Here is a 27,563-nt window from a genome sequence, read left to right on the forward strand (position 1 = left end):
TCCCTGATGATTCTAATAGGAACAGCAACCTAGATACTGTGAAGTCAATCACTGCTTCTGGGTGAGAAGCTGCACACACGACAGAGTGGTTTGTATTTCTAAGGAAAATGAAATCAGTAAGTCAACGTTGCCCCAGTTTTCTCATGTACGCTGCAAAATCAGTGGGATCTGCACAAAATATCAGTATCACCTATTACACAGCTTTTAAAGTGCTTTTTGTCCACCTAAAGTAATATTAGTTTAACAAACAAGAAGTAAGAGGGACTCACAATCAATTTCAACAGTGCCATTCACAGCAAACTACAGATAAATGAAAATCCATCCTTTCCATTTCCAGCTTGGACACATTCACGGTTAGGAAAAAGGTGCTCGTTTGCCCAAAGACGAGGTTCTCTAAGGATGTGACCACAAGAAAATGAATGAAATTACACCAGAGAGCCTGCAAAGTTCTTTTATCATTTGATCCGAATGAATACAGCTTTCATCCTGCTAGGGTCCGATGGTAATCTACCGCCCCCCTGCCCCCAACAGTTTATTTTGCCAATGAGCATAAAGAAAACACGGATCTTTCAGTCAATTCAGCATCCTTATTCACACGCAGATATTAGAAAATTGTCACTTTTCAACAAGAATGTTTTTCCTATATTTCTTGGAAGACTCAATCAATTTTCCAAGTTTGTACTGTTCTGCTGATCCATTTCACAGCATTCTTCTATTTTTTTCCCCACTTCCTACATTATTTGCAACGCCAACTTATTTACTGTGCACGTGTATTTGCTTAAAAATCAATTTTATTTATCACCAAGAAACTCTTTCACAGATGAATACTTAAATCACCCTCTGAAATAATACTTTATTTCTAATACTAGATAGAATTAATATTTCCATTAAAGATGTATTGAAATATTCACTATAGTAACAAGGAAGGGCAAAATCTGCATGCCAGCAGTACCTGTAATGAAAATGCTGTTTCAGAGTCAGTTCGCAGGCATTTGGAGGGCTGGAGGATGACAACACCGAGTAACACTTGTATGTAACGCATGAAGTCAGTTGCCAGAGAAATGCAAAAGCTCCGGTAATTAAAAGAGAAAAATAAAGTAGCTACCACCTTGAAAGCTATTGGTAGTGACAGTAACAATGCAGTTCTCTGCTACCCACAGGTATGGTACCAGCATCTAGGAAAGCATTTCTCAAGTTGTGCACATCATGTCATGAGCTGGGACATGGGACACCACTGCAGCACAGGCAAGAAGCCTTAAGCAGATTTCTCCAACCTGCAGAAGAACAAGGGCCGAAAGAGGTAAGCGAACCACTGGAGATTTCAGCCGAAGTACCAGCTAACGGGAAGATTTATACACAGCTGAAATCCAGGGAGGGGAAAAAAAGCAACAAGCAAAGACTAGTTTCAGTACATCAGAAGGCATGAAAGATTTATTGCTGAAGCAGAAGTCTGAATATAAAGCTGTGTGCGGCAGGGAGAGAGGTTATCGCACAGGAGCACTTGAGAGCAAAGGCTTTTGGCAGACTAACGAACAACCTGGGAGCTGAACACGTCTCCGAAGAGGTGCTCCCTCCTAAAGAGGGACCGCGTCAAAACGAGTACACCACGGGCAGAGGACAAAAAGCTGTGTTGTTTTTTTAAAAGCAAACCAAGAAGTATATGCTCGTATTGCCAGTCAGCCCAGACTATCTGCAGCTTGGAATACAAAGGGAGTTTTGACAGCCATTGGTAATGTCGGAATTATTCATAGTCCATCTACAAGGAATTGTGTCTAAAAATCAGGATCTAGTTTGTCTCAAAAACAAAGCATAAAAATTGTAAGAGTTGCTCCTTTTCTCTCTTAAAATTCTGAAAGTGATAAAGAAAAAAGGGGCTGAAGATACAGGCAGCTGAAGCAAATTTTCAGAACCAAGACATACCTGGGCAGAAGTGCGAGGCCATATCAGCCAAGACCACCGAGCAGGTTGCCAAATGGAAATTAAGTTTTACCCTTAGGTGTGAAGTCATATTTGCTAAACCATTTTCAAAGGCATTTCTTCAGTCTAGACAGGACCTATGATGCAGAAAACTGTCTGCCATCAAGCGGGACGTATGCATTTTACTAAAATCTGACAAAAAATACTTTGACCAGAATGAATAATGAGCAGATGGATCACCAGCATACTTCTTTTTCCCCCTTCAAATCTCATTTGTATGTGAAAGTTTAAAAAAAAAAAAAATCAGGATCTATCAGGACCGGTTTTCAAAAAGCTGAAGCTTTCTACTAACAGATTGCAAAAGCTGCATGCTTGCTGAGAATGACAGCCTGCAGCTCCTCCCTGCCCTCACCAGCAGGCACAACAAAAGGGAACGGAAGGCTACGTAACTGTGTACGTAACCGTGTACGTGTGCTCACAAAGCCAAGGGGATTGTGGTGGCAATTCCCAGGTAGTGCAGGGAACACGGTGGGAGCTGAGACCACGTTTCTATCAGGAAGGCTCAAACCCTTACATGAACCAATTAGTTTTTCAAATCCGCACAAGTTGGAGCAGTAACTTACCATGTCACACATGAACCATTTTGCTTGCTCATGGAGCGAGGGGAAAGCAAGATCCCTGAGGCTGCAAAACTGGCAGTAACCTCTTAACCAGCATTACTGACAATAGCAGTAGGATTTAGCCACATCCAGGAGATTTGTGTTTCTATTGCTTCTCTAATACATAATTATGGCTATGTAGGAGTAACGTTTAGCAATTCAAAGGTTGATTTAATTAATAATTCCTCAACAGACCTATCTTCCATTTAAACACAACAGGGCACACATCAGTTAAATGGCTGATTTTAGTGCCAGGCGTAAGTACAAGGTAACAATCTGAATTTTAACAACCTATGAGCAAGAAACATTTGCAACAAAAGGGCCTTGGGGAGTTAAACTAGACATCACCTGGAAAAAAATCACATTGTTCTATTGCTACAATGGAAGCCAGAGCGATCACGAAGTGTATCAAATATCGTCAATTAAGTATGTAAGGATGTACAACTATGAGAAAGGTGTGGGGAAAAAAATCCCCCAAAAATGGGGGCAGAGGGCTTTAGAAACAACAGGCTTATGCTCTGAAGTTTTAAATGCTTAGTTGAAGGACAGGCTGCAGGGCAGTTTGCTGCTGTTTACAGCTACCTGAAAAAGAAATATCGTTCAGATGTGTTTGAACTATACAATAATATGTTACACACAATTAAATAAGTTAAATTACAGAGTGTTTGCCATTACCACATCAGATGCCAGATGCTAGCTAGCCTTGAAATCCTCTTCCCTCAGAATACGGCCTAGGAGAACTGTGGAGTTCCACAGGAGCAGAGAGAGGTGAACAGTTAACTCCGCCACCGCTATCATTCCCTTGATGAAACAACTCTTACTTCCTAACTGGGACTCATGAGGGATCTTCCTACCAGACCCACCGGCCGGTATCCTTACTGCCTTGCACTACCAGCATACGGAGCAGTTCGAATCTAAATTTGCCTCGGTGAATTTCAGGTCACCGCTCGAGTTGAGGCTGTTGTAACCATCTAAAAACATTCTTTGATCTAATTTAGTCAGGTAACTCACCAGCAGGTGGAAAGTGCTAGACTTGTGTTTTTTTAAAATGTGAAATGGAACTTTCTTAATCATGGCTTGTGCAGGGGGAGGAGGTAAGCACGAAAAGGAGTTTGCCACCTCGCCCCAGCTCAGAGAGATGCCAGCAGTTGCTGGCAGTGCTCCTGGAACCCCCCGGTACCCAACCGTACTCCCCAACGTGGGAAGGCTGCGGGCAGCACTTGCCTCTGTTCCACATTAACATCTGATGACAGTAGTTTGGGGAGTGCCTTCAATGGTCAGCTGTAAGAAGCCCTGTGAAGGGAGGACTGATTTTGCATCCTGACTGATCTTGGTTTACAAAGAATGCCTCAACTCTACCTCTGTCTGCTACAGCTCCTCACGCCACAACGGGGTAAGGGCATCCTATGCTTTAGTGCAGGTAGAAGCAAAACCATTTAGAGAGGCAGTTTAACTGAATTATTTTTTGCAGATCCAAAAATAAAACCAATCTGTTATTATGAACCTTTATTAAGCGGCTCACATTTCAGTATAAATCACACTAAAAAGATCTTTAAAAAAGATATTTACACTACAGTGCTGACACATTTAAAATGAAAAAATTGGTATAAATAAGCTCTATGGAAAAGCCCGGAATTGTCAAAAACAACTCTGGCTCATCTTACAAAAAATATATATGTTAAATGTCAGCTCTACTCTAAAACCTACAACTCAAAATTATTTAAAGACTTCTTTATGTTAAACCTGCAGTGTTTACAGTGCATCTGGCCCTAAGTGCTTTGATACTTCACAGTTATGGACAGGCACTGAGGAATGTTACAAAGCTACATAACTATTTTCTGTAACAGATGCGGAGGCAAGTCACAAACTTGCCCCACAGAATTTATGAATCTTTACATTATTACATCATTAAATTTAAAAAGGAATTTAAAACAATATATACAAATTCAGCACAAAAAATCATCTTCTCTTTGTCCGTGCAGTTTTGGATATGATGAACTATGTTGTCTGGTATCATCCGGGTGTATGTGGCTTCCGGGGCATAACTTGCCTTGTAAGTCCTTGTTGGCAGGCTCAAATTTGGAATCCATTTCAAACTTAAACGTCGCCAATTCAATCCGATCCAATCCAGTCTGCACAGCCTGGCCCCTGATGTCATTAGGCACCACTGTCTTTTCAGCAAGATCAACATTCATGGATTCTTCTTTTATTCGGTGAGATGCAACAGGTTCATGTTTTATCGGCATAAATTCCTGCTGCAGACACTTTGTCTGCAGAGCATCTGAGAGTTTGGTGTCTTCGGAGGTATTTTTGCTTATCATACAAATTCTGCTGTCAGTCTGAAGTCCGATAACCGAAGACTTGGGGTCTGCAGAGGTCCCTGCTTCAAGAGTACTTGAATTTTGAGAGAGTTCTTCCTCTGAATGATACAGCTTGAGCCGGATGTGCCAAGCCAAACTGCACACAGCTGAAACTGTTTTGAACTGGTGCACAACATTCCTTGGGATAAAATAAATGTCATTGTCAAATAACTGAATTCTGGCATATCGAATGCCTTCCCTTCGCAGCTGATTAAGTTTTGCGTCATCAACCCACTGGACACACTGGAGGAAAAAGGAAAAAAGGATGAAAACTTCGTTTTATAACTTACAAAGGACACCTACTTCACAGTTCACAGCATGCTTACCTGTGAGAGCGGAGGCTCATGCAAGTCTAATTGCATTCGCTGAACTACCTCTAAGAAGTCCTCAGCATGAAAACAAATTACATCTTTGGTTATACGAGGCTGCTCAGACCTACATAAAAGTAAGAATTGCAGAGTCAGAGGCTGAAACTAACATGCTTGCAGATTTTCTTTATTCCCTGTAGCAAGGATAAAGCAAACGATCTAAAAATAAACACAATTTTACCATAACATATACTTTGGAGAAGAAACGTTGCCTAAAATAGCTAATTCTCAATCACAAGCTCGTTATACTGATTAAATAAGTTAACAACAATTCCATGTTTATTTTTCATTTTTTAGACAAGTGGCAGTAAACGAAGCCATGAACAGTCAGAGCTCAATACTTTTAACTGACCTCAGCCTGCCTCGTTCGTTGCTGACAGCTGCTGGACTTACTGTCAGCACTCGTCAATGGGGTACGCGCATCTGCTACCTCCAAGTACACCACACTACTAGTCAGAATGCTGCAAACATTGCTTAGTATCTTAGTCTCAGACATGATAACAATGCTGATTCTACATTAGTCGGCCATGATGCAGCAAATGCTGGCATCCCCTACAACATCCCTTAAAAAATAGAACACACTGGTACTTGTGTACACTAGGCAGCTATAGAAGAGCAAAATCTAAACTATCGATCATCACAGTATTCAAGCTGAGATAGGAAGTCACCTCTTGTCCCACAATGTCTCCCTGAAAAATACACCATTCATATAAGAATGTCTCTAGAGGAATTATCTTGAAGCAGTCAGTTAACTAAACGCAAAGATAGCCACAATCCCTACCACCTTCTGATCTAAAAGGCCATACTCCCTTCTTCCACAGGAACACATAAAATTAAGCTTTGCATGTGTTTGGGGGATGGGGGTTTATTTTGTTGGTTTGTTTCCATTTAAAAATCCACAGATAAGACTTGATTTATGTGGGACAAAGCTCGTGTTGGAGTTTATAGGTGCTTGCTGAAAAGCCAAGTGTTTTTGTAAGGACGGTTTATCAGCCGCTAAGAGCCTGGGTTATGACTTTCTCCATTTCTCCTCCCCAGGGCCCTCCCAGGGCCAACAGGCACACCATGACCTGTGTGGCTGCTGTGCAAGGACATGCAGGGACTGTGCACCCAGCCACCAGCAACACCACCCCCGGAGAGCCGGGCACCCTCCTACCTCCCCACAGGCACCCAGGACAAGCCCCGAGCATGGATTCACCCGGTAAAGCAAAACCCTTTGATACATTACAGAATATTTTACAGATATTGGAGCAGTTGTCTTAAAACGCACGATGATCACCACCACTTTCTGTACACGCACGGTGCTATTTATGCACTAGGAAGCAGGCACTGATGTACAGTTTATGGGGCTTTTTAAACTGAGGAGACATGTTTGTTTAATTTAGGTCTTGACCTCAAACCAAAAAATAGCCAGTTTGAGGCTATTTTCAGGGGGAAAAAAAGCCTGGAAGTATGTTAGGGAAAACTTTCAGCTCACATATTTTACTTTCAATTTTGCAAAGACGAAAGTTTCTCTCCATTTTGTTCTATGTACTCCTGAGGAGGTTTTAAGTATTGAAGGCAAAAACCTCAAAGAACCATCTCTCAATGACATCAAAATATTAACTGCATTAATCTACTTTTTACGATGCAGTTACATATACAGTTATGTTTTTGTAGTAAATGTTTCTAAAAGACGATTTACATTAGGCAAGAATATGTACCTGCATCTGGAGTCAGCATCACTTGAAAATGAAGAACCAACACTAATATACGTACGAAGAGCGTTCACACACTAAGAGACTTCAACCCAAAGCAAAGCTTTCACTGCATCATTTACTCAGTGTTCTGTGCATTATACAGGGTACAGTAAAGTCAACAATTTTGTTTAAACATTACTTCTCTCAGTCTCTGTATACGTGTGCAATTTAATGCATTACTAGCTACTGAAATCCTGCCACAAAACATGGCAATTTCCTCTGTTTACAGAAGGAATGCCAGGAAATTTTTAATTCTAAAATTGGAAATTTGTTACTTAGCACAGCAACTTGGAGGTTATATTTTGTACAATATAAATCAAGTGCAATCATAGCAAAATAATTCATTTAGATGTCCAAAAAGACATTTAATCCAAACTATAAAGTGACCTAGGAAAAAAGTGACCTACGAAAACCCCATTTAACTCCCTACTAGGGCACTGATAGAACTATTTATGGCAAGAATCTTTTTTCTTTAACCTCATTCTTCAAAACTGCTACACTTTGCGCTCTAACTTTTCAAAACAGACTCAAGATTACTGACCTCCAGTGTTACATCAGAAATATTCATGGTAAGGTCTGGCAACATTAAACAAGTCCCTATGACCATAGACAGAAGCACTAACAGCTCCCTGGTCTGGAACACAAGCTCAGAAGCTGCCTGCTGAAGCACTGGACAGAGGGGTTGAGTTTTTACCAACAGCAATGACATTAAGTGGCCTTTGCTGTCCCTGTAAAAGCACACCTCAATTTCATAGAATCATGGAATGGTTTCAGTTAAGAGACCCTTAAAGATTATCTAGTTCCAACCCCTGCCACGGGCAGGGACACCTCCCACCAGCCCAGGCTGCCCAAAGCCCCATCCAGCCTGGCCTTGAACACCTCCAGGGATGGGGCATCCACAGCTTCTCTGGGCAGCCTGTGCCAGGGCCTCACCACACTCACAGTAAAGAATTTCTTCCTGATATCTAATCTAAATCTTCCCTCTTTTAGTTTAAAAGCATTGCCCCTCGTCCTATCACTACACCCCCTGACAAAGAGTCCCTGCCCAGCTTTCCTGCAGGCCCCCTTTAGGTACTTCACGGCCCCTCCCTGGAGCCTTCTCTTCTCCAGGCTGAACAACCCCAACTCCCTCAGCCTTTCTTCATAGGAGAGGTGCTCCAGCCCTGTGGTCATCCTTGTGGCCTTCCTCTGGACTCAATACCCCCATGTCCTTCTTGTGCTGGGGGCCCCAGAGCTGGACGCAGGGCTCCAGGTGGGGTCTCATGAGAGCAGAGCAGAGGGGCACAATCACCTCCCTTGCCCTGCTGGCCACACTTCTGGTGATGCAGCCCAGGACACGGTTGGCTTTCTGGGCTGCAAGCGCACATTGCTGGCTCATGTTGAGCTTCTCATCCACCACAACCCCCAGGGCCTTCTCGCCAGGGCTGCTCTGTCTACTCATCACTCGGACTTTCAGTTCCCACAACTGAAAACTTGACCGGCATTTCCTAAGTTCTAAAGCATGCCTGGTATCACACATGGGAACACCACTAAGTAATCAGCACAATGACAACACGAGCATTTGTCAGACTTGAAGGACTAGTAGAGTCCTTAAAATGTCTGCTAGTAAGAGCCAGAGCTCTTCTACAATTTATAATCATGTAAATTAAAGCCATAATCCAATAATTTTAGAAATTCTCAAGTAAAGAGCTTGTCATATTTGGAAGAACAATTTTTTTCTTTTCCCAAGTACTAATGCTTTTGTTTGCAGTTATGTTCTCCATCCCCAAAAGCTTTTCCTTTGACAATTCTGTTCCTGTGTTCCTAAGACGACACATCATACTACCTAATATTCACACCTAAATAAATCCTACTTCTAGTCATCTGCAGCTTCTGGATTACACCATTTACCTCTTTATGCTAATCAGCTCAGTTCACCCAAACATTTGGTGTTGAGCATCTAAATTGCCCTGTGCTCAAAGAGCAACCGTGCTACCACTTCCACAGTTACACCAAGAGCACAAGGGACAGCACAGCTTTCTAATTCAGTCCTTTAAAAACATCACGTAGGCCAGAGATTGAATTACCTCACCTTTCTCTTACTCCATGAGCAGTAATCATAGTTCCACAATCCTAATGAAATTTGTTTTTCTGAAAATCAACATCTTCCCTATGGTCCACCAACTGTCTCACAACACAGCAGTCTTTTCATAAAGCTGATAAAGATATATTGTGGGGTTTTTCCTTCCAGAAAGGAATGAGACGCACTGACAACTGCAATAAAATTCTTCAACATAAATTGTCCACAGAAGTATTCCATTGCAGCTGCAGAAGCATCCCTTAAAAACCTATCGTGGAGACTTTTTGCCCAAGCACTATCTACCCAAACTATGCATATGTATTACCCTTAATAGTACCGTGCACCCAGATCATAAAGCAAGGCATATTTCCTCTTCTTCAGTTTCCTCTGACCACAAAACCCCAAGAGTAAACTCATTTGCAAAAGTAAACTATGAGAACAACGATTCACATCAAAAACACGGCCAGCACTTCTCAAAGGATTCAGCAGCTGTGGGAAGCAGTTCCCTGGCCTTCAAGTACTTTTCTACACCTATATTCCCTTATAAGCACCACTAAGCTATTTTTCCTCAAGCTCAATTCACTCTTCCACGAACTAAATACGAACTACTCACTCAGTTCAATGACATTTATTTTCTCCTCACAGAATACATGATTTTTATATACGGTGTCTCATTATTAAAATGTGCATTTTTTTCCATAGAGCTCTAACCATCCCTAGAATATATTAAGGTTTAACTTCTGTCGAACTACTCAAATAGATTAAAAATTTATTTTTTTAAGAACAGTTTAAGATTTCCATGCATGTTGCTTCCTGTAGTACATAACTCACAGCTTAAGAATTATGGTAAAGATGATGTAACACATTAAAATAATTGCAGATATTAAGTAATGGCATTTCACTATCTTAAGCCTTGCTTAGTTCCCTTTAAGAACAGGGAAGTGCCTTTTCAAAACTTTACAAATAGAGGGACAGTGGAAGAAGTTATCACTGAGGTCAAATCAAGCTTGAAATACCATTTTCATTTTATGCTGCATTCGACATTTTCCTCCCATACATTTGTCAGTTCCGCATTTTTCCTGCATTAAAAGATGCCTTTTCAGTCCTTATACTGAAGTGAAATGCTGATTGTTACTTCCCCTCCCCGAAGTGAAGTATTTTCGGGTTTGTTGGATAATTTTGCCTAGTTTTAGCCATCTTCAGATCACATTTTAATTTATAGTGAATTTTTATTCTAATTCAATTATTTTTTTCGAGTTTAAACGGAAGCTGGATAGAGTCTCTTTTCCACAAGTTCCAACCTATGAGAGAAGATGATGTTTTTAATCTGAAAAGCATAAAAGGCAGGGAAACGTATTTTTAGAATATAAATGAACGTGTAATCATGTGATGGTTTCCAGGGGAGAAGAATCTTGTTATGGAGGGATAGGGCAAGGATGGGAAGATCCCGCATACATTTATTTACTGCTGAATTCTTACTAACACCCATGGGCACTCAAGTTAGTTTCTTAAACTTTTCTTGATAAAGCTTTGAGCATCTCCTTCTCTTCCCCCCATCCAATTTACACGGTATCCCAACTATAGCTCTCCTACCACTCCTCAGTCTTAATTCACTCCAGTTTCTCACAATCAGAGCAAGCAGAAGTTTAAGGCTCCAGCTATCATCAACCTGATGAGGAAGTAAACAGCAAGATCTCAGAGCCCAAAATAAGACCACAGACTTCAGAGCAATCCAGTTCTTCTCCAGTGGCAATTACTCTATTTCCCATCACAATGAACCCAGTCACTGTAACACAAATTTGCATCATCTCATCCAGAGGGAATTCAGTCCTTTAAATTCTAGACAGGAAGGTAAGAGGAGCAAAAGGTGTTCTTTGTGTTTAAATATGTAAAAGTAACCTCCAAAACTAAGGTCATTCTCCCAGAAAAAGGTCAGAATTTCCTGAAAAACGACTCAGTTCTGAGCCAGGGAGGCCATGTGACTAGTTTTTTTTATTTGACCAAAATGTAAACAACTTCTAACGAGAAGTTTCATTTCCTGAGTCACATATGGGAATTTCAGAAAGACACCAAGGAATATCATAGCCTCTGAGAGGATTCTTCTTATGGGACCTACCATATATAAATCAGGGCTGTAACAGCCATGACTTTGAAGCAGAAGCATAAAGATTCACAAAGACAACAGACAACACAAATTGCCAAAAGGTCTTTGACTGGAATTTTTGCATCAGAGGTGCAGACAATCTACATGTGCTGTTTAAAGCAAAACAAAGTGTAAAATGTTTTTACATCCAATGGCAATTTAGTTACAGCTACTCAGTTATAGCTATTAAACTGTCATTGCAAGGCACCTTTCGAGTTTCTTTCTAGTTTCAACCACACAGCAAAGCTGTAGCCCACCTAGCAGAGTGCAGACAAGCACAGAGTGGGAAAAAAAATCCAATATCTATTAAGTCTTACCTAATTTCTCTAACACTAGATCAGATTATTCAGTGCTCTGTCTACTGATAATAAAGAGAAATTCAGGTAAATGTTTCTCTGACACCCAGCTGAGAAAGTCAATCAGCACATACCACTCTCCACAGTGCACAGCCTTCAATACTCCCACAGCAGCGGTAGTCTGGCGTTCAAAACCTTGTCCTATGTGATCTGCATGGGCTCGCGTCCGGTCTTCAAATAGCATTTCACGGGGTTCACTGGTTCGAGGTAGGTACTGCAAGTTTTTTATTTCATTGGTAGTTCTGTATAAGAAAAAAATAATACTAGTGATACGGAAATTTCCTTTAATTACTTCATTTCTACCCACAGCCAAGGCTGTGAGAATGTATAGTCAAATGAGAAAGACAGTAACACTTACGACAAATAAAATATGCAATGAGCTAAGCAAAAACTCCAAACACTGATGCACTATTAAAAATAGTCAAGCTCCTAAGCATACTGAAAGACCCTAATGACTGTCTCACTCAGTTGCATGCCCTAACAAAGGGTCCTGGAGCTTCATTTGAGCTCAAGCCTGGGACTTCATCTTTGTCTGAGCCACGCTGTAAGAGCACTGGTCTTCAGCTGAGCTAACAATACGTGTACCAGTGATAAACACCTCAGCTGTCCCTCAAGTAGTTTTTGATTGTTCAGTTTTCACCAGACAGCTGGAAAATGCGCGTGCATGTTTAGTTTCAGAGCTGGGAACGAGAAGCAGAAATAGATTATTTCTCCAAGGCTTAACGAACGTGGAACACACGATGCAGAGGGGAGCAGAGCCACAAGGCCACTTCCTGTCCAGCTACAGCGTACACTGCGTGCTGCAACACATTTCCCAAGAAATGCTCTGCTTAGAGCTGCAGGACAGCCGAGGTTAGAAGGGACATCTGGAGGGTGTGCAGTTTGCCTTCCCCTGCTCAGCCACGGTGGGTTGCTCATGACTGTGTCCAGCCAGGTTCTGAGCATCTCCAAGATCAGAAACCATACAGGCTCCGTGCAGCCTGCTCTAGGGTTCAAGTGCCCATACTGTAAAGGTGGTTCTGCTTCTTATTTTAAATAGAAAATCTTTTATTTCAGCTTGTGCCTGTTGCCTCTTGTCACGTCGCAGGGCACTGCTGAAAATAGCTTAACTTATAGCCTTCCATCAGTTGCTCATACTCATTGATGTGATCCCAGCTGAGCCTTCCTTTCCCAAGGCTGCACCCCAGTTCTCCCAGCCACCCCCTTGCATGTCACCAGACCTGCTCCAGTAAGGCCACGTCTTCAGCTAGCGAGCCCCAAATTGGGCACGACATCCCAGATGGGGTTCACCAGTGCGCTCAGCAGAGGGCAAGAATTGCCTCCATCACTGCCGGCAGTGCTCTTCCCAACCCTGTCCAAAAAGGCTGTTGCTCTGCTTCGTCAAAGGCACGCTGACGGCTCACGGCCAACTTGGCATTGACGAGGACCCTCAACTCTTTTCCTGTCAGGCTGCTTTCCAGTTGGGCTCCAGCCTGCAGAGCACAGGGTTATTCCTCACAGCTGCAGGACTCTGCACTTCCCCCCGTTGACCTCCTGAGACTTCTGCTGCCCTCATTTTCTCCAGCCTGTCAAGGGCCCTCTGGCTTGGCAGCGCAATCCTCTTGTGCATCAACCACTCCTTCCAGCTTTTGTTGTCCACAAACTTGCTGAGGGTGTTCTCTGTCCCGTCATTAATTAATGAAGATGTTGACACCTTTGGCCAATGCTCTTCAACACCTGGAGTGCTGCCCTCCTGCTGCACCCTGTGCTGCTGATCACAATCCTTTGAGCACAGCAGTTAAGCTAGTTCTCAGTTCACTGTCTATCCATCTACTTTGTCCCTCATTAACTTGAATTTGAGAAAGTTACGGAAATAGGCATGCTGTGTGGAAAGCCCGTCTGAAGACAAGATCAACACCACCCCTAGCACCCCCCTCATTCACTGAGCCAGTCATTTAGTTGTGGAATAGAACTGAATCACAGAATATCCTGACTTGGTAGGGAGCCACAAGGATCATCGAGTCCAACTCCTGGCTCCACACAGGACCACCCAAAAACCAGACCATGTGTCTGAGAGCACTGTCCAAATGCTCCTTGAACTCCAGCAGCTCGGTGCTGTGCCCACTGCCCTGGGGAGCCTGTCCCAGTGCCCGACCACCCTCTGGGTGCAGAACCTTTCCCTAACACCCAGCCTGACCCTCCCCTGTCCCAGCTCCATGCCGTTCCCTCGGGTCCTGTCGCTGTCCCCAGAGAGCAGAGCTCAGCGCCTGCCCCTCCGCTCCCCTCGTGAGGAAGGCCATCATGCTGATAAGGCATGATTTATAAGGAATGATTTCCCCTATACAAACCAAGGCTAGCTACTCCCAATACCTATGTTGTCCCTTAGTATTTCAAAGCAGCATCCTTCCGAGGGTCAAGTTGAGGTTGACCAGCCTGCACTTGCCCAGATCCTGCTTCTCACCCCCTCTAAAAGATCAGCGATATATGCTTTCTCCCAGTGCTCGGGAACCCTTGCCAACTGCCATGACCTTTCAAAGGTCATTGAGAATGTTGAGAATGGCCTTGCAATGATACTGGCCAGCTCCCACAGCACTTCTGGGTGCATCCTGTCAAGCCCCATGGGCTTGTGAATGTCTAATCTATGTAGGTGGTCCTTAACCCAGCTCTCCTCCCCTGAAGGCAGGCAGTCCTTGCTCCAGACCTTCCCACTATCTCTGGGACCTGGGAGCCCTGAAGGCCAATCTGACCAGAAACGAGCAGGGCAAAGAAAACTCCCAGTACCTTGGTCTTTTCTACGTCTTTTGTCTCTAGGATCTTTGCCCCATTCAGCAGACAGCCTAAGTTTTCCCTACAATTTCTTTTCCTGCCCATATACCTGTAGAAGTCCTTATTGCCCTTCGCATCTTGCCAAATTCAACCCGAGATGGACTTTGGCTTTAAACTGCATCCCCTCCATGGTCACTGTCTGTATACTCCTTCTAAGGCATTTGACCTTGCTTCCAGTTCTTGTCCCCTTCCTTTCTGTACTAGAATTTTGAGCAAGAGAGCTCCAAAGACATCATGTAGCTTTCAAGTTCTGCAGAGGACATCCTCACTCTTAAGCTGGTACTTACACCCAGTGACTCCGCAAAGTGTGAAGATAGCATTTAATGTTGCACGTGTCACCTTCCAGATGAGAGAGAAGCTCTTGTCCCTTGAGATCTTTAAAGATTCTGATCATGTTTAAGAACACGGGTGTTAATACTCGTCTTCTAGCATACATCAGCAGTTTGCCTACTTGTATTTCTCTGCACTTTTCACCTCGCTACATCAGAAGTTCATTGCACAGGGGAAGCAAGGAACATTTAGGCTGCTCTGTAACCTTACGTTCTTACTAAAGTTCTAGAGAGAACCAGCACCTTACTTGGCCAGACAGGAAACAAAAAAAAAAACATCACCACCAATAACAACTCTTACAAAACAAAGCAACTTAAAAGTATGTATTTTAAGAAGATTTACAGAAGTTTACAGTAAGATAAAATATCAACCAACAAAAGGTTTGAGATAAAGTGAATTTTCAAACTAACCAAACACTCATCAAGGAAAATATTTCAACGTACCTCTTCCTTTTGAAAGGTGACTTTGGCATGTCAGCCACAGGGATCATCTGTTCTCCCGGACGTACCCACATAATGGGACCATCATCACTGTCTTTACGACTCTCTAACTTTAAGCTAGAAAGCGTTCCCCATGGCAGTGTACACTAATGGGAAATACAAGGCACAATTTTAATTTAAATTTAAGTGAGTTCCCTTTTTTTTTAAGCAGCCTTTATCTGTCACAACGAAAACATTTATTAAGCAACTCAAATATCTAAGTGAGTATCACAGTACTCTCACTTTATTACAAGAGTACTAGAGAGCGTTGTCCCCCTTCTCCCACCCTATTCCCTTCTGTCCTTACTTTTAAGAAGGGTGATTCTTCCAACATATCAAGGAATTCAGGAAAGTAATCCCCCACTTCCTCATCAACTGCTCCAACCAGGCTGATCTGTCTCATTGGGCCAGCTCTATACGTACCATGAGAGTATGTTCTTTTTACCTACAAGTAGAATATGACAGTAAAAATTACACCGAGGTCTCCACCACTCAGTCTGCATTCAATCTTTAATCTGCATTCAAACCTTTAATCTCCGTGCTTACATTTTCTGATTGATATCAAGTCCTACACAGTCCTCATCGTACTCAAGATTACCGAGCTCAGTTACTATGGAGTCACCACCAAAGACAGAAGCTCTCATTAAAGATGTATGAGAACTATCTGCTATATTTTAAAGTCTGAAAGTAAGATGGAGTAAAAATTGCCTTTCAAGAAAATAATATTCCAAAGGTAGCAACTGTGGAAGGCTATTTAAGTATGTTCTACTCAGTGACAAATCAGCATTCTTACCTGGATTACCTGATCTGCAAATTTAACTCAAGTCTGAGTTTTTACTTTCTCCTCTAAGAGTCATGCAGCGCCGAGTTGCAACTAATTAAACTCTAAGCAATTCTGCTGATCACCCTCTCCAGTACAGCCACCACGTGAGCCCATTAACTGCAACCAACTATCACGGTGAAGACAAGGCCCAAGCAGAGTTGGTGCAGGAAGAGAAAGACAGACAACTATTCCTTCATTTTTCCTGTCTTCTGCTCTCCTCCCACTTGAAGGGCCGTAACATTCAACACCTTTTTAACAAAAATCTTATTTCAACCTTGAATACGAAAAGTACTATATTTAAAATAAACAAAGCAACAGAACTTAAACTGATCTGCCTTAAGTGAACAAACTACTTCAGCGTAAGTGATCAGGACCACTTTCTCTTAAGCGTCTGATTCCTCATTTAACAGGCTGAACACAGCAGTATCACCAGATGAAATACGATCAGAACAGAGGGGAGAGCAGATGGATTACGGCACAAAGCAGCAAGGCATTTCCCTTGCACTGCATCTCTAGACATTCTGCATGCAAAGCAAGAACACAAAAAAGATGCAGGGAAAACAGTTAAGGAAGTACAACCGAACTATGGTCCTCAGCCAAAAGACTACTCACATTTCCAGACCTCTGTTAACTACGACAACGAGGAGGGTAATTTGCAGCAGTTCCAGAAAAGACAAAGTCATACAATATGGATCAACACTGTGCCCTTCTTAGAAGCTAGAAGGATGTACCAAGATGCCTTTCAGAAACTAAGAACCAAACCCTCTCCTTCACAGCCCCTCTGTCACACCCCCTCAGGCCACGGAGGACTAACTAAAAGGAGGCCTTCACAAGATGTCTGAGCTGATGTAACAGCAAGCCAGAGCCACTCTGAAAAGAGCAGTACTGCCAGAAAGCAGCATTCCCCTATTCCCCAAAATCCGTAGTCATATGTTCCTGCAGCTCTTTCGCACTGACACCTGCTGATTCGGTTGTAAGTCCTCAGCAAATACCCAGTTCTGCTGAATTTCCATCAGCTCGGCTCGTGGGGGTGTCTGCCCCGGCACCAAGTGACAGCAGGATAAGGAAGGGACAGCCTTTTTCCTTAGTGGCTTCCTGCACATCAATTCCACAGTACCCAGAAAAAAAAACACTTTCTAAAGCTACAGCTAGCCACAAATTTGTCAGTTTATTGACAAACCGAATGTGTAAATGGATGGTTCTTCTCCCAGCATAAGTAGTTTAGCGTGCGTAGCATTCTACCAGTCCTGGCCAGGACATGAAGCTGCCGTGTACATCTACACCCCTAATTTTATTTTTATTATTATTTTTTTCCTTAGGAAAGGAATATAAGTTAGAGATAGACCATGAAAATGAATGCCTGGCCAGAAAGAACAAGAGGCAGCCTGACAGAGGAGGCAGCTGGTGGCAGTGAGCATCATCTTCTGCAGCAGCCATCTCCAACTGCTCATCCTTTTCCACTGCGTTTTCCTGCAGCAGCAGACGTGGTCGGTCTCTGCTTCAAAGCTGCCAGCAAGCAGAAGACGACTTCCAGCTGCCCTTGAGAAACTGCTCTCTCATCTCTCCCATGGACTGGGCACAAACAGAATAGCTCAGCTGGAAGGGACCATTCTAAGACTCTCCAGTCCAAAAGTAAAACGAAACCTCTTAAAACAGCAAAATAAGGATAACCTACATATAAGCACAGCAGCGTAAGATATAAGATAGCGATGTTTTCTCACTTTCCCCCCCATCACCATCTTTTTGCTGGTTTGTTCATTGGAAGAGAAAGATTACCCTATATAATTCTAAACTCTCAAAAACAATGTTGATATACTAAAAATGGAGTAATACATCAAGTTCTATACATTAAGTTGTCATTAAGTTGTGCATCGACCACAGACCATGATTATACCAATTCCATACACCCTTCACGTGGTAATCCTCCTGAAGGGGATTTTACTAAACCACAGCGAACACTGAACTCTACGTTACAAATTTGCTCAAACAGCTGGAACAATCTAAATCCAGAATAAAAGAAGGGATCACTGACATGTAGTTTTTCTATCTTATGGTCAAAAGGAATGAAATCACACACAGAAGAATCCACTAAAAAGCAGTATAACAGAAAACACAGGAGAAACAGGTAGATAGATGTAACTGAATCAATACAACAGCCTAACTTCTTTCTTCTCATTTAGCATAAGTTTGAAGTATGTCACCTAAAAATACACAGAAGGATCCTGTGTCACTCTCTCACATTAAGGAAATAGAAAGTTATGACAGTAAAACCACCACTCAAATCAGAATTAGTAAAACTTGAGAATTAGCTCCTTCTGTGACTAGCACAGCAAAGACTGATTGTTTTTAGTGTAACTTAATTTGCTCAGTTTTAAGTAAGAATTTATTAAAAGTACTTTAGCAAAAAAACAAATATTTTTAGCGTAAAATCCTTGCTGTCTCAAAGAGCCTGAAGAGTAATACTGAAATTCTACTGAAAAAATACCAATGATATATTTGAGCATTATTATTCAATAAATTGGAAGCACCTTAGACACTATCTTAAACGCTTCCCAATTTCCGTGTGGAAGATACACAAACTGGAAGCAGAAGTCCAGAGAAACCAAACATTTTAAGACTTTTTTTAAATGTAAACTAGAGCACATCACAACTGAATCCTTATGTTGAATAAAGTACTTTTTTCCATCCAAAAATCTGATTTTTATGATTTTAATGGTTTAAAGGTCTTTCAGTTTTTCAGCTTTAAAAGCAGGAAGTCTGGAAAGAAGTCATCATACAACGGTGCATCGTAAGAAAGAGCACCAAAAAGAAAAACAACCACTGAACCCCAAATAATTTCAAGGAACCCACAAAGAAAGCTCCACCAAACAACAGAAACATTAAGTAACCATAAAAATAAGCTGGGACATCTAGGAGAATAGCGGGCTTTCATTTCAACACAAGTGCACAAGCAATGCACTTACAAATTTGCACCTTAGAACGAAAAACAATCCAGCCTCACGTTCACTGTTATTGCACTCATTCTGCTAACTCAGCAGCAATAGCCAGGAATGCCTAGGAGTCAGTGTTGTGTTCCTTCTTACTCGGTACGCTTGGAAAAGGTGCCCAAAAGGCTTTCTGTTTCTTGCCACCTCTTTTCAAATCCTTGAAAGCTTACATGTGTTTCAGTTCCAACTTGCACTGAAAATAATACCCTAGAATTACTCTGAGCTTAAAAATACTTGCAAATCTGCTTGCTTTTGAAGCCTATGTACTCCTTAAGGGTTTTTTCAGCCAGTTTTTGCAATCAGGTTAAGACACCTTGACAGTTTTATGATTTTTAGAAGGTTATTCATTATCACCAAAGCTTTAAGTTTTAGGAGATGCACCCCAGGGCTTTTTATTGCAATACAGTTCTACCAGCGTCCTTTTACCACTGCAGTTAGTGTTGTCACTTCACATTGCAGCTGAATTCCTCAAACAACACAGGATGGATAAGCCAACAATTTAAAAGCAAGGTGACCTATTATTCTGTACTCCACTGACACAGAAACAGTGCAGCAGTTGATAAAGAATCCCAAAAATGAATTAAAGAATAACATCAATTAGCTACCTTTGTGGAAAACAACCTTGCCAAAGCAAAGTAGCAATTACACACTTGCAACTTGAAAGGACCTGCAGCAAGGTTCAGTCTCAGATTCTCTCCAAGCTGCCAGTACAAAGCTCTGGGGCTTTGTTTAATTTGTTTGTTGGTTTTTTTTCCCCCCCCGTCAGTACAGAATATCCCAATCAGAAAGAGCAACATGTGACTGTCATTGATACCTGTTGGCTAAAACTGTCAAAAAGCAATCCTCTGAGGTAACTCTTTTCTAAGCGTAAAGCAAACAAGCATGTGTGCAGATTAAGTCATTCCGTATGAACTGATGCTGTTCAATGCCATTAAATAAGTGAAACAATTTTCTGCTTTGAAGACAAGCTGCCATCGTCCAAAGAAGTCTTAAGAGTTTTACAGATTACTTGATAAAAAACAACGGTGCAACATATACGCTTTAACAAGCTAAAATTCAATATTTTCATCGTCCACAAGAGGGAAAAAAAGATGTACTTTGGGAACTCGTGTAGCAGCAAACAGGTACTAGTAACCTTTAAAACTTCAATAACTAACCAAAGAGCTTTCGACTGAAAGCAAAATTTTACTGAAAGCTACCGAAGCAACTAAGACATGCTCCAACAAAGAATTCCTATGACCACAGAACACATGAAAATAACACGATATATGAAAACAGAAGTCTTCAAGAAAATGAAATAGTACCCTATTACTTCAGATTTCTGTTAGAGAAAAGCGTTTTCAGAAAGTCCCCTCAAATATTAGGAGAGCCAGAGTATTTTCAAGGAATAGGATTCCACAAATCAGAGAGTGAACAGCAAAAACATCTCCCCAAAAATAAACTTGCAAGAGCTAAACAAGGAGGACAGCAAAGGGAAGATAATACTAGAATTGCTTGAAGGAGACCTGGAACGGGGAAAGGAAAATCAAAAGTTCAAGATGTCCAGAACTGTAAGGAAAAAAGCAGAGCCACTGATCTGAGGAGACTACACAACCATGAACCATCAGAATCATGCCCCTTGCATTATTTCCTTTAAAATACTTCTGCTGTTCTCTGCACTATCTGAATATCCACTGTCTAATCACAGTTAACGCAGGCAACGTGGAATAAAGGACTTCAGAAAGGTGTGGGCAAGGAGAAGCCAAGTTATTTCTCTGAAGCAGCAAACTGCCTGCTGTCATGGAACAGGCTGACGGCATAGTCCTGCCCCTCGCCCTTGAGCTACCTCTGGTGCTGTATAGTAATATAATTTGCTGACTTAGCAAAAAATCCAATCACTCAGGACTTGGCTAAATTTTCTGCTGAGTTAACAAGACAAGTTGGCTCACTGTGAAGTCCGAGAAGCACCCCAGCTTGGCACAAGAACACACAAGTGGAAGCAGAAAGCAAGGACATTCTCCTTTAGCAGCAGCAGGTGCTAGACGGACTCTGACAATTTGTAACCGCACACTGGGTAGTGTAAAACATGGGCTACTTCCCCCAAATCGAATAGGCTTCGTGATGAGGACCCTCACTTATCCTGGAGTACCAAGGCAGTTCACTGAAAGAGAAGCAATGCTGTAATAAATCAGTGAGAACCTGAAACACATTCTTCAAATCTGTAAGAGGATAAACATGCCACCCTAAAGAAACAGGTGGTAAGGACAGCAAAATAAAAACTAAAGACCACTTAGTCCAGATTTAGTTTCCAAAGGAGGAAGAAAAACATCAGCACATTAGCTAAATGTCCAGAAAATAAGATGGTAAAAAGATGAGCATGTAATAAATACGGGCATGTCAAAGAACAACCAAGCCACACAAACCTTTCTTTCCACACCAGGATACGCTTTCTCCAAAGACAGAAACGTGGTGTAGTAACAGCAAACAGTGAACAGTTTTCCCTCTTCTGTATTCAAATCAATATCAACATGAAAGGCCCTATCCTGTGGTATTCAGGAAGGATCCCTCCTCTGAACACGACTGTTTGCGGTTTCACCCAGCAGGCAGCTCAGCACCACACAGCTCTTCACTCACCCCCTAACTGGGGTGGGTGGACAGGGGAAGAGAATCAAAAAAGATAAAACTTGGGGGATGAGATGAAGACAGTTTAATAGGGCAGAAATAAGGCACAATGACAGTAATAAAGAGATGTACAAGACAAGTGACACAATGCAAATGCTCAGCACCCACTGATCGATGCCCAGCCAGGCCCCAAGCCCCACGCAGCAGCACCACCACCCCAGCCAACCCCCCCAATTTATAGTCTAGCATGACACCATGTGGTATGGGACATCCTTCTGGTCAGCCTGGGTCACCTGTCCTGCTTCTGTCCCCTCCCAGCTCCTTGTGCACCCCCAGCCTCCTTGCTGGCAGGGCAGCGCGAGCAGCAAAGTCCTTGGCTCTGTGTGAGCCCTGCTCTGCCACAGCTAAAACATCGGTGTGTTATCAGAGTTATTCTCATCCTAAATCCAAAACACAGCAAGGTAACAGCTACCAGGCAGAAAGTTAGCTCTATCCCTGACAAAACCAGGAGAGTATCCACCCCTTATTCTGTATCATCCATGTCATGCTTAGGTCCCGTGCTTTCCAACGCATCCCACAGTCACCACCACCTTTTTTGCCTGTTGATAGATACGCACAGATATCACGCTCCCTTGGTCTATGGGCCATCCCCCTAAAGGGTCTGTTGGCTTCATTTAGTTCATAAATTCAGGCTCCATCTGTCGTAACAGTCCTTCAGGGCAGGAGAAATGGCGTGTGGTATAGGATTGTCACATGCTGAAGCCACGGCTGGTTCCATCAAAATCCACTTTTCGTTAATCTGTGTGATTCTTACTGTAATCCCAGTGAGGTGGCATGTAGCCAACTCGGGATGACATACATAACTGCACAGCAATTAACATCGTGCAAATCAAGTCATTTGCTGCTCTTGCCCAACATCAAATCCCCCTGAGGTACACACCAGAATTCCCCATTCTTTCACATTACCCACCACGTGCACCCAGGTCCCTGAGCAAAAGCAACCCCACGGATGGGTCTGCCTTGGCCCAAGGCACGAGTAGCCCAGACTGCCTTCCCCAGCACATCCTTTATGTGCACTGCGGGGACTTGATCCCCTTCTACAGTACGTAACAGGCTTGACTGGGCAGGGTCAGATCGACTGGCAGATCCCCTAGTGCTGACTAGTGTGTATCCCAATGTTTGAGTGTCCCAGCACCCATCACCTTCAGTGTAGTCTTCAACAGTCCGTTGTATCGCTCGATTTTCCTGGAGGCTGGTGCGTGACAGGGGATGTGATACACCCATCCGATGCCGTGCTTTGGTATCTACCCATCCGGTGCCGTGGCCCTGGTATCTATGAGATTGTTTTGGACATGAGTCCCACTGTCTGACTCAATTGTTTCTGGGGCGCCACGTTGCTCAAAGACTTGTTTTTCAAGGCCCAGGATGGTGGTCTGGGTGGTGGCAAGGGGCATGGATGTGTTCCATTTCCAGCCACCCAGTGGTTGCTTCCACCATGCTAAATACATGGTGCTAGCCAGGGCGGGTTTGTGGGACTGTGATATAATCCACCTGCCAGGCCTCCCATGCTGATATTCCAGCCACCACCCTCCATACCAGAGGCTTTAACTGCTCGCCTCACTTAATTGCGGCATGTTTCACAACCATGGATAACCTGTTAAATAGAGCCCATGGTCAGGTCCACCCCTCGATCACGAGCCCATCTGTATGTTCTATCTCTGCCTTGATGGCCCGAGGTGTCACGGGCCCACTGAGCTGTAAATAACTCACCTGGATGTTGCCAGTCCGCATGCACCTGAGCCACTTCAACCTCAGCAGCCTGATCCACCTGCTGGCGGTTTTTTGACAGCAGCCCAACTCTCGGGTACATGAGCATCTACACGGCGTATGTTTACAGACAGGTTCTCTGCATCTTGCCACAACGCAGCAGCCCAGATAGGTTTGCCCCCGCGCTGCCAGTTGCCCTGCTGCCATTGCTGCAACCACCCCCCCAGGGCATTTGCTACCATCCATGTGTCAGTACGGAGATAAGAGAACTGGCCCCTCGTGCCTTTCAGCAATACCCAAAGCCAGCTGGACGGCTCTCACTTCTGTAAATTGGCTCCATTCACCTTCTCCTTCAGCAGTCTGTGACACGTCCTGTAGGACTCCATACAGCAGCCTTCCGCCTCCGACGCTTCCCCACAATACGACAGCAGGGAACAGGGCACATTGCTTCTCATTTCCTGGTAGCTTGCTGTACAGTGGGGCTTCTTCAGCACGGGCCACCTCCTCCTCTGACGATATTCTGCAATCTTTGCCTTCTGGCCAGTCCACGATCACTCCCAAGATCCCTGAGCAACTGGGGTTTCCTATTCGAACCCATTGTGTGATCAGAGCGAAAGCAGAGAGCTGTATCAGCTATCTGTACATGCAATTGCATATGAAAATAAAAAGCTTAGCAGGACCTAAGGAGCTCACAAACTGCCCTGAAAGAGGCAGGAGTAGACATCCAAGAGCAGTCACTTGAAGCAATCCTCTCACGCTCCTTGACAATAACATGCCAGAGGGACACTGCCCACTTTCAGTACCCTATTTTACAAAAAAAAAAGGCTGACTGAATAGTGTAAAGGGAGAGCATTAAGACTGATAAGTGTACGACACATCGCGGTAGGCTAAAATAGCCAACGTGACTTGACCTAGAGAGGAGGTAAGGGAGCTGGTAAGTGATCTTCAGACACAGAGAACACTAGGAGAAAAGCATATGCTGTTTGCCATGTCCACTGCTGATCAGAATAAAAAGCCTAGCAGGAGGATTGAGATAAGAACAAGAAAAGACTGTTCAACAGATTCCCCTGGGAAACATGAAATCACCCAGAGACCTCCAGCAAGCACATCAGACACGCATTGATCAGATAAGGTTTAAAATACTCAAGTCTTGGCTTGAAACACTGGAATTGTTTTGTATAGCTCAGTTTCTTCTACTCCACATGTACCAGTAAGTTGTCTCTGATTTTTCCTGCGTTTCAGCCTTGTCCCACTCTGCTAAGCATTGTTACTGTCAAATCCTGAAGAGTGTGAGCTGTGGGGTTTTAGCAAGACACTAAAAATGTACACTTAGCCAGCATGAAGACACAGTAATAGTTTCAAAATGTGCCTCAAGAGCACATAAAATGCTTATCTGAAGTGATGTAAGCTGCAAGCAGGTGGCAAAAGCTGATTCTTTGTTCTCTGAAATGCTCGTAAGAACTTGACAAGTAAGATTCACAGCTGTGAGGTAACTGATGCAGCTCTGCAACCTACAAAGATGAATGAACCTAGGGATGTACCTACAGCACAGCCTGAAAGAGTGACTTACAGGATACAAGGACACCCATAATAATTCTATTTTGCCTAGCTGTAGGAACAGTCTGACACTCTTGGAGACTGTTCACAGCAACAGAACTGTTGCATCAACTAAAAAAATAAGAATTTATTCATGAACACTTAAACATAGGTGCAAGACCCTTGACTGGCAACTCCCCAGTTCCCCTCTCCCCAGATTTAAAAGCTAACTGATGAGATGATCAATTCCAGCTGAAGCTCCCCTCTCCTGTACCCACTGCAACTTCTCTCACACATTCTTCCCCATTTCTAATCTCCCACCAAGTGAAAACATGTTACACTTATAAGCAGAAAAGAAGAAAAGCTGAGAGGACTTTTTCAAGTCTGTAACTGTGAGGCCAGTATTTCCATTACAGTTAGCAGGACCCCAGCTATTTTAATCCCATTATCAGAACTCACCGTGGAATCTGCCTGATAAACAACCACCAAAACTCATCTGCCACAAAGCACGAAGTGGAAGCTTACTGAATAGCACTGAAATAATCAAGTAGAAAAAAAACCACACACCTCTGATACAATACGATACCTTCTGCTTCAGGCTTAGCTCACTCCTTTCCATTGACTTTTTGGAAACGTACATTTTTAGACCTTTTTAAATAGATTTTAGGTTTGTCAGACTGATTGCACACACTACAAAGATCTCAAAAATGCTCAAGAACTTCATCTCCTAAAGTGAGCCTCGTTTTCAGTGTTTTAGCTGAAATTAGCAAAGCAACAGCTGTGTTTAAGGCTAAAGAAGATTGAGATAGTCAAAGCAAACCAGATAAACTGAAATGTATGCATCCAGCAGATCAACTCACCTCTCAACTGAGCATACAACTCCTAGACACTGGACACGCAGCTCAGAACAACGTGGAGCACAGCGGTACAGAGCTTTTCCAGTGCAAGAACAGAAAGCTACATTTAAAATATCATGGAAACACACTGCAACAACGTGTAAGAATCCCTTCAAGATCCACAGAGAACTCAGCAAAAACAGAAAGTATTATCAATCTGCATAATTAAGTAAAAAATTACATAACCATTTACTACTTTTTTTTTTATAAAGTTAAAGGCAGAAAACCAGAAAACAGGTAATTAATAACCAATGAATCAAATACACAAGATGAAAAAATGCAGCTGAAGGTTAAACGCGCAAAACTCTCAATCCTCAGATTTCAAGAGGTCCTGCTATACCTGTGGAAGATGACCTCCCTGACACAGCATCACTAAGAGCACTAGATTCTTACACTCCTTCCTAAACATCTTTCCTACCAGCTCCGGTCAAAAAGGAGAACACTAAGCTAAGCAAACCTTTCAGCTGCAGCAGCCCACCTGGTCACACAGACAGAATGAGATTGAAAATAATAAGGAAAAATAAAAGCAAGAGCCAGCAAATCAAGACAGTGACTGAAACACTCCAGGACACTGATGCTGTACAGAAGATGATGTGAAGTCTAGTGTATGTCTATATAAGTTATACACACTACGCCCCTTATGTTACCGAAAATGTGTAAGGAGCCAAGCATTTTCTGTCAGGCAAATTCAGACAAGTGATAAAATACTACAAAAATGTGCTGAAAGAGAGAAAAAGGAAAAATATTTGTCCGAAGGCTTTGTTCTGGTAAAATACACATTCAAAGACAAAGTTGATTTGAATACCGTAATACAAAGTTCGGCTTCTTTCACCTGCTACATTTTCTCTTTCTGCTCCTCCTTCACACAATAGGAAATGATCATCTCAAAAACCAATGACCATAGGATTGATTTAACTATGGATACTGATGTCAAGTTAACCCATCCTTTCAGTAAGTAGTTCCGGTTTAAATCACAAAATCAAGTTTGGGCGTTTCTTAAGTATGTCTTTAAGCCAGATGACAGCACAGTTCTGCCCCCATTAATGCTGCCCAAGACACCAGGTTAGACTTACAGAGCACACACGGACAGATCCAGCTTCCTTATGTGCAATGACCTAAGATGGAACTGCTCTGGATAGCTCCCCGTAACACATTCTGTGAGTTTCACCATTAAGTAACAATTCAGCTTGCCAACTGAAAAACTTTAGTAGACATATTTTATAGAACATTCTTATTCCATGGCAGTAGACTTCTTTAAACCAGGCTTTAAAACAGGGCTGCAAATGTCCTCTTGCAGCAACAATTCAGTTCTGCATATGCTTGCAAGGTAACACATGAAATTTATCAATAAATGCAGTAGTTGTCTATGCAAATATTTACATAAAGAAAACAAAAGCATACTTTTCATCAAAAAGATGACAGTATAACTTGAACTCTTGGTTATTGTCTAAGAAAATGAAGACTAAAATAGTTCATAAGCGTTCCAAATTGCATTTAATGCTCACAAATAGGGATCTATTTCTACTCAAGTTAAACAGGTGATTGTGATCTAAAGGTGATATAGACAGAAAAACAGGATTGAGTTTCTTCATAACGCTATCAGATTATCTGTAAAGGCTTTCTATAATACCCTCCTCACCAAGGCTGCAGCCTAGGAAAGTTAGAATTTTTCCCCTAAACTTACAGGACCTGAAATACATTACTGTTGTAAATATTTATATCTTTTACAGCACATTAG

The 27,563-nt window shown here is 42.6% G+C and overlaps 1 protein-coding gene across 2 annotated transcripts in view; it reads right to left on the minus strand.

The window, feature by feature from the left end:
- The window catches only part of RSBN1L (round spermatid basic protein 1 like), a 53,174-nt gene continuing 25,611 nt past the window's right edge, over nucleotides 1–27,563 (minus strand). For both annotated transcript variants that reach the window (XM_035549267.2, XM_035549270.2), the window contains 5 exons: nucleotides 15,523–15,660; nucleotides 15,180–15,322; nucleotides 11,676–11,843; nucleotides 5,263–5,371; nucleotides 1–5,179 (listed from right to left, as the gene is read on the minus strand). In XM_035549267.2, coding sequence (XP_035405160.1) covers nucleotides 4,523–5,179; nucleotides 5,263–5,371; nucleotides 11,676–11,843; nucleotides 15,180–15,322; nucleotides 15,523–15,660 — 1,215 coding nt within the window. In that variant the 3' untranslated portion in view covers nucleotides 1–4,522. The remainder of the gene's footprint in view (nucleotides 5,180–5,262; nucleotides 5,372–11,675; nucleotides 11,844–15,179; nucleotides 15,323–15,522; nucleotides 15,661–27,563) is intronic.

The sequence above is a fragment of the Cygnus atratus genome, chromosome 1 (genome assembly GCF_013377495.2).
Source record: "Cygnus atratus isolate AKBS03 ecotype Queensland, Australia chromosome 1, CAtr_DNAZoo_HiC_assembly, whole genome shotgun sequence".
Lineage (NCBI taxonomy): Eukaryota > Metazoa > Chordata > Aves > Anseriformes > Anatidae > Cygnus > Cygnus atratus.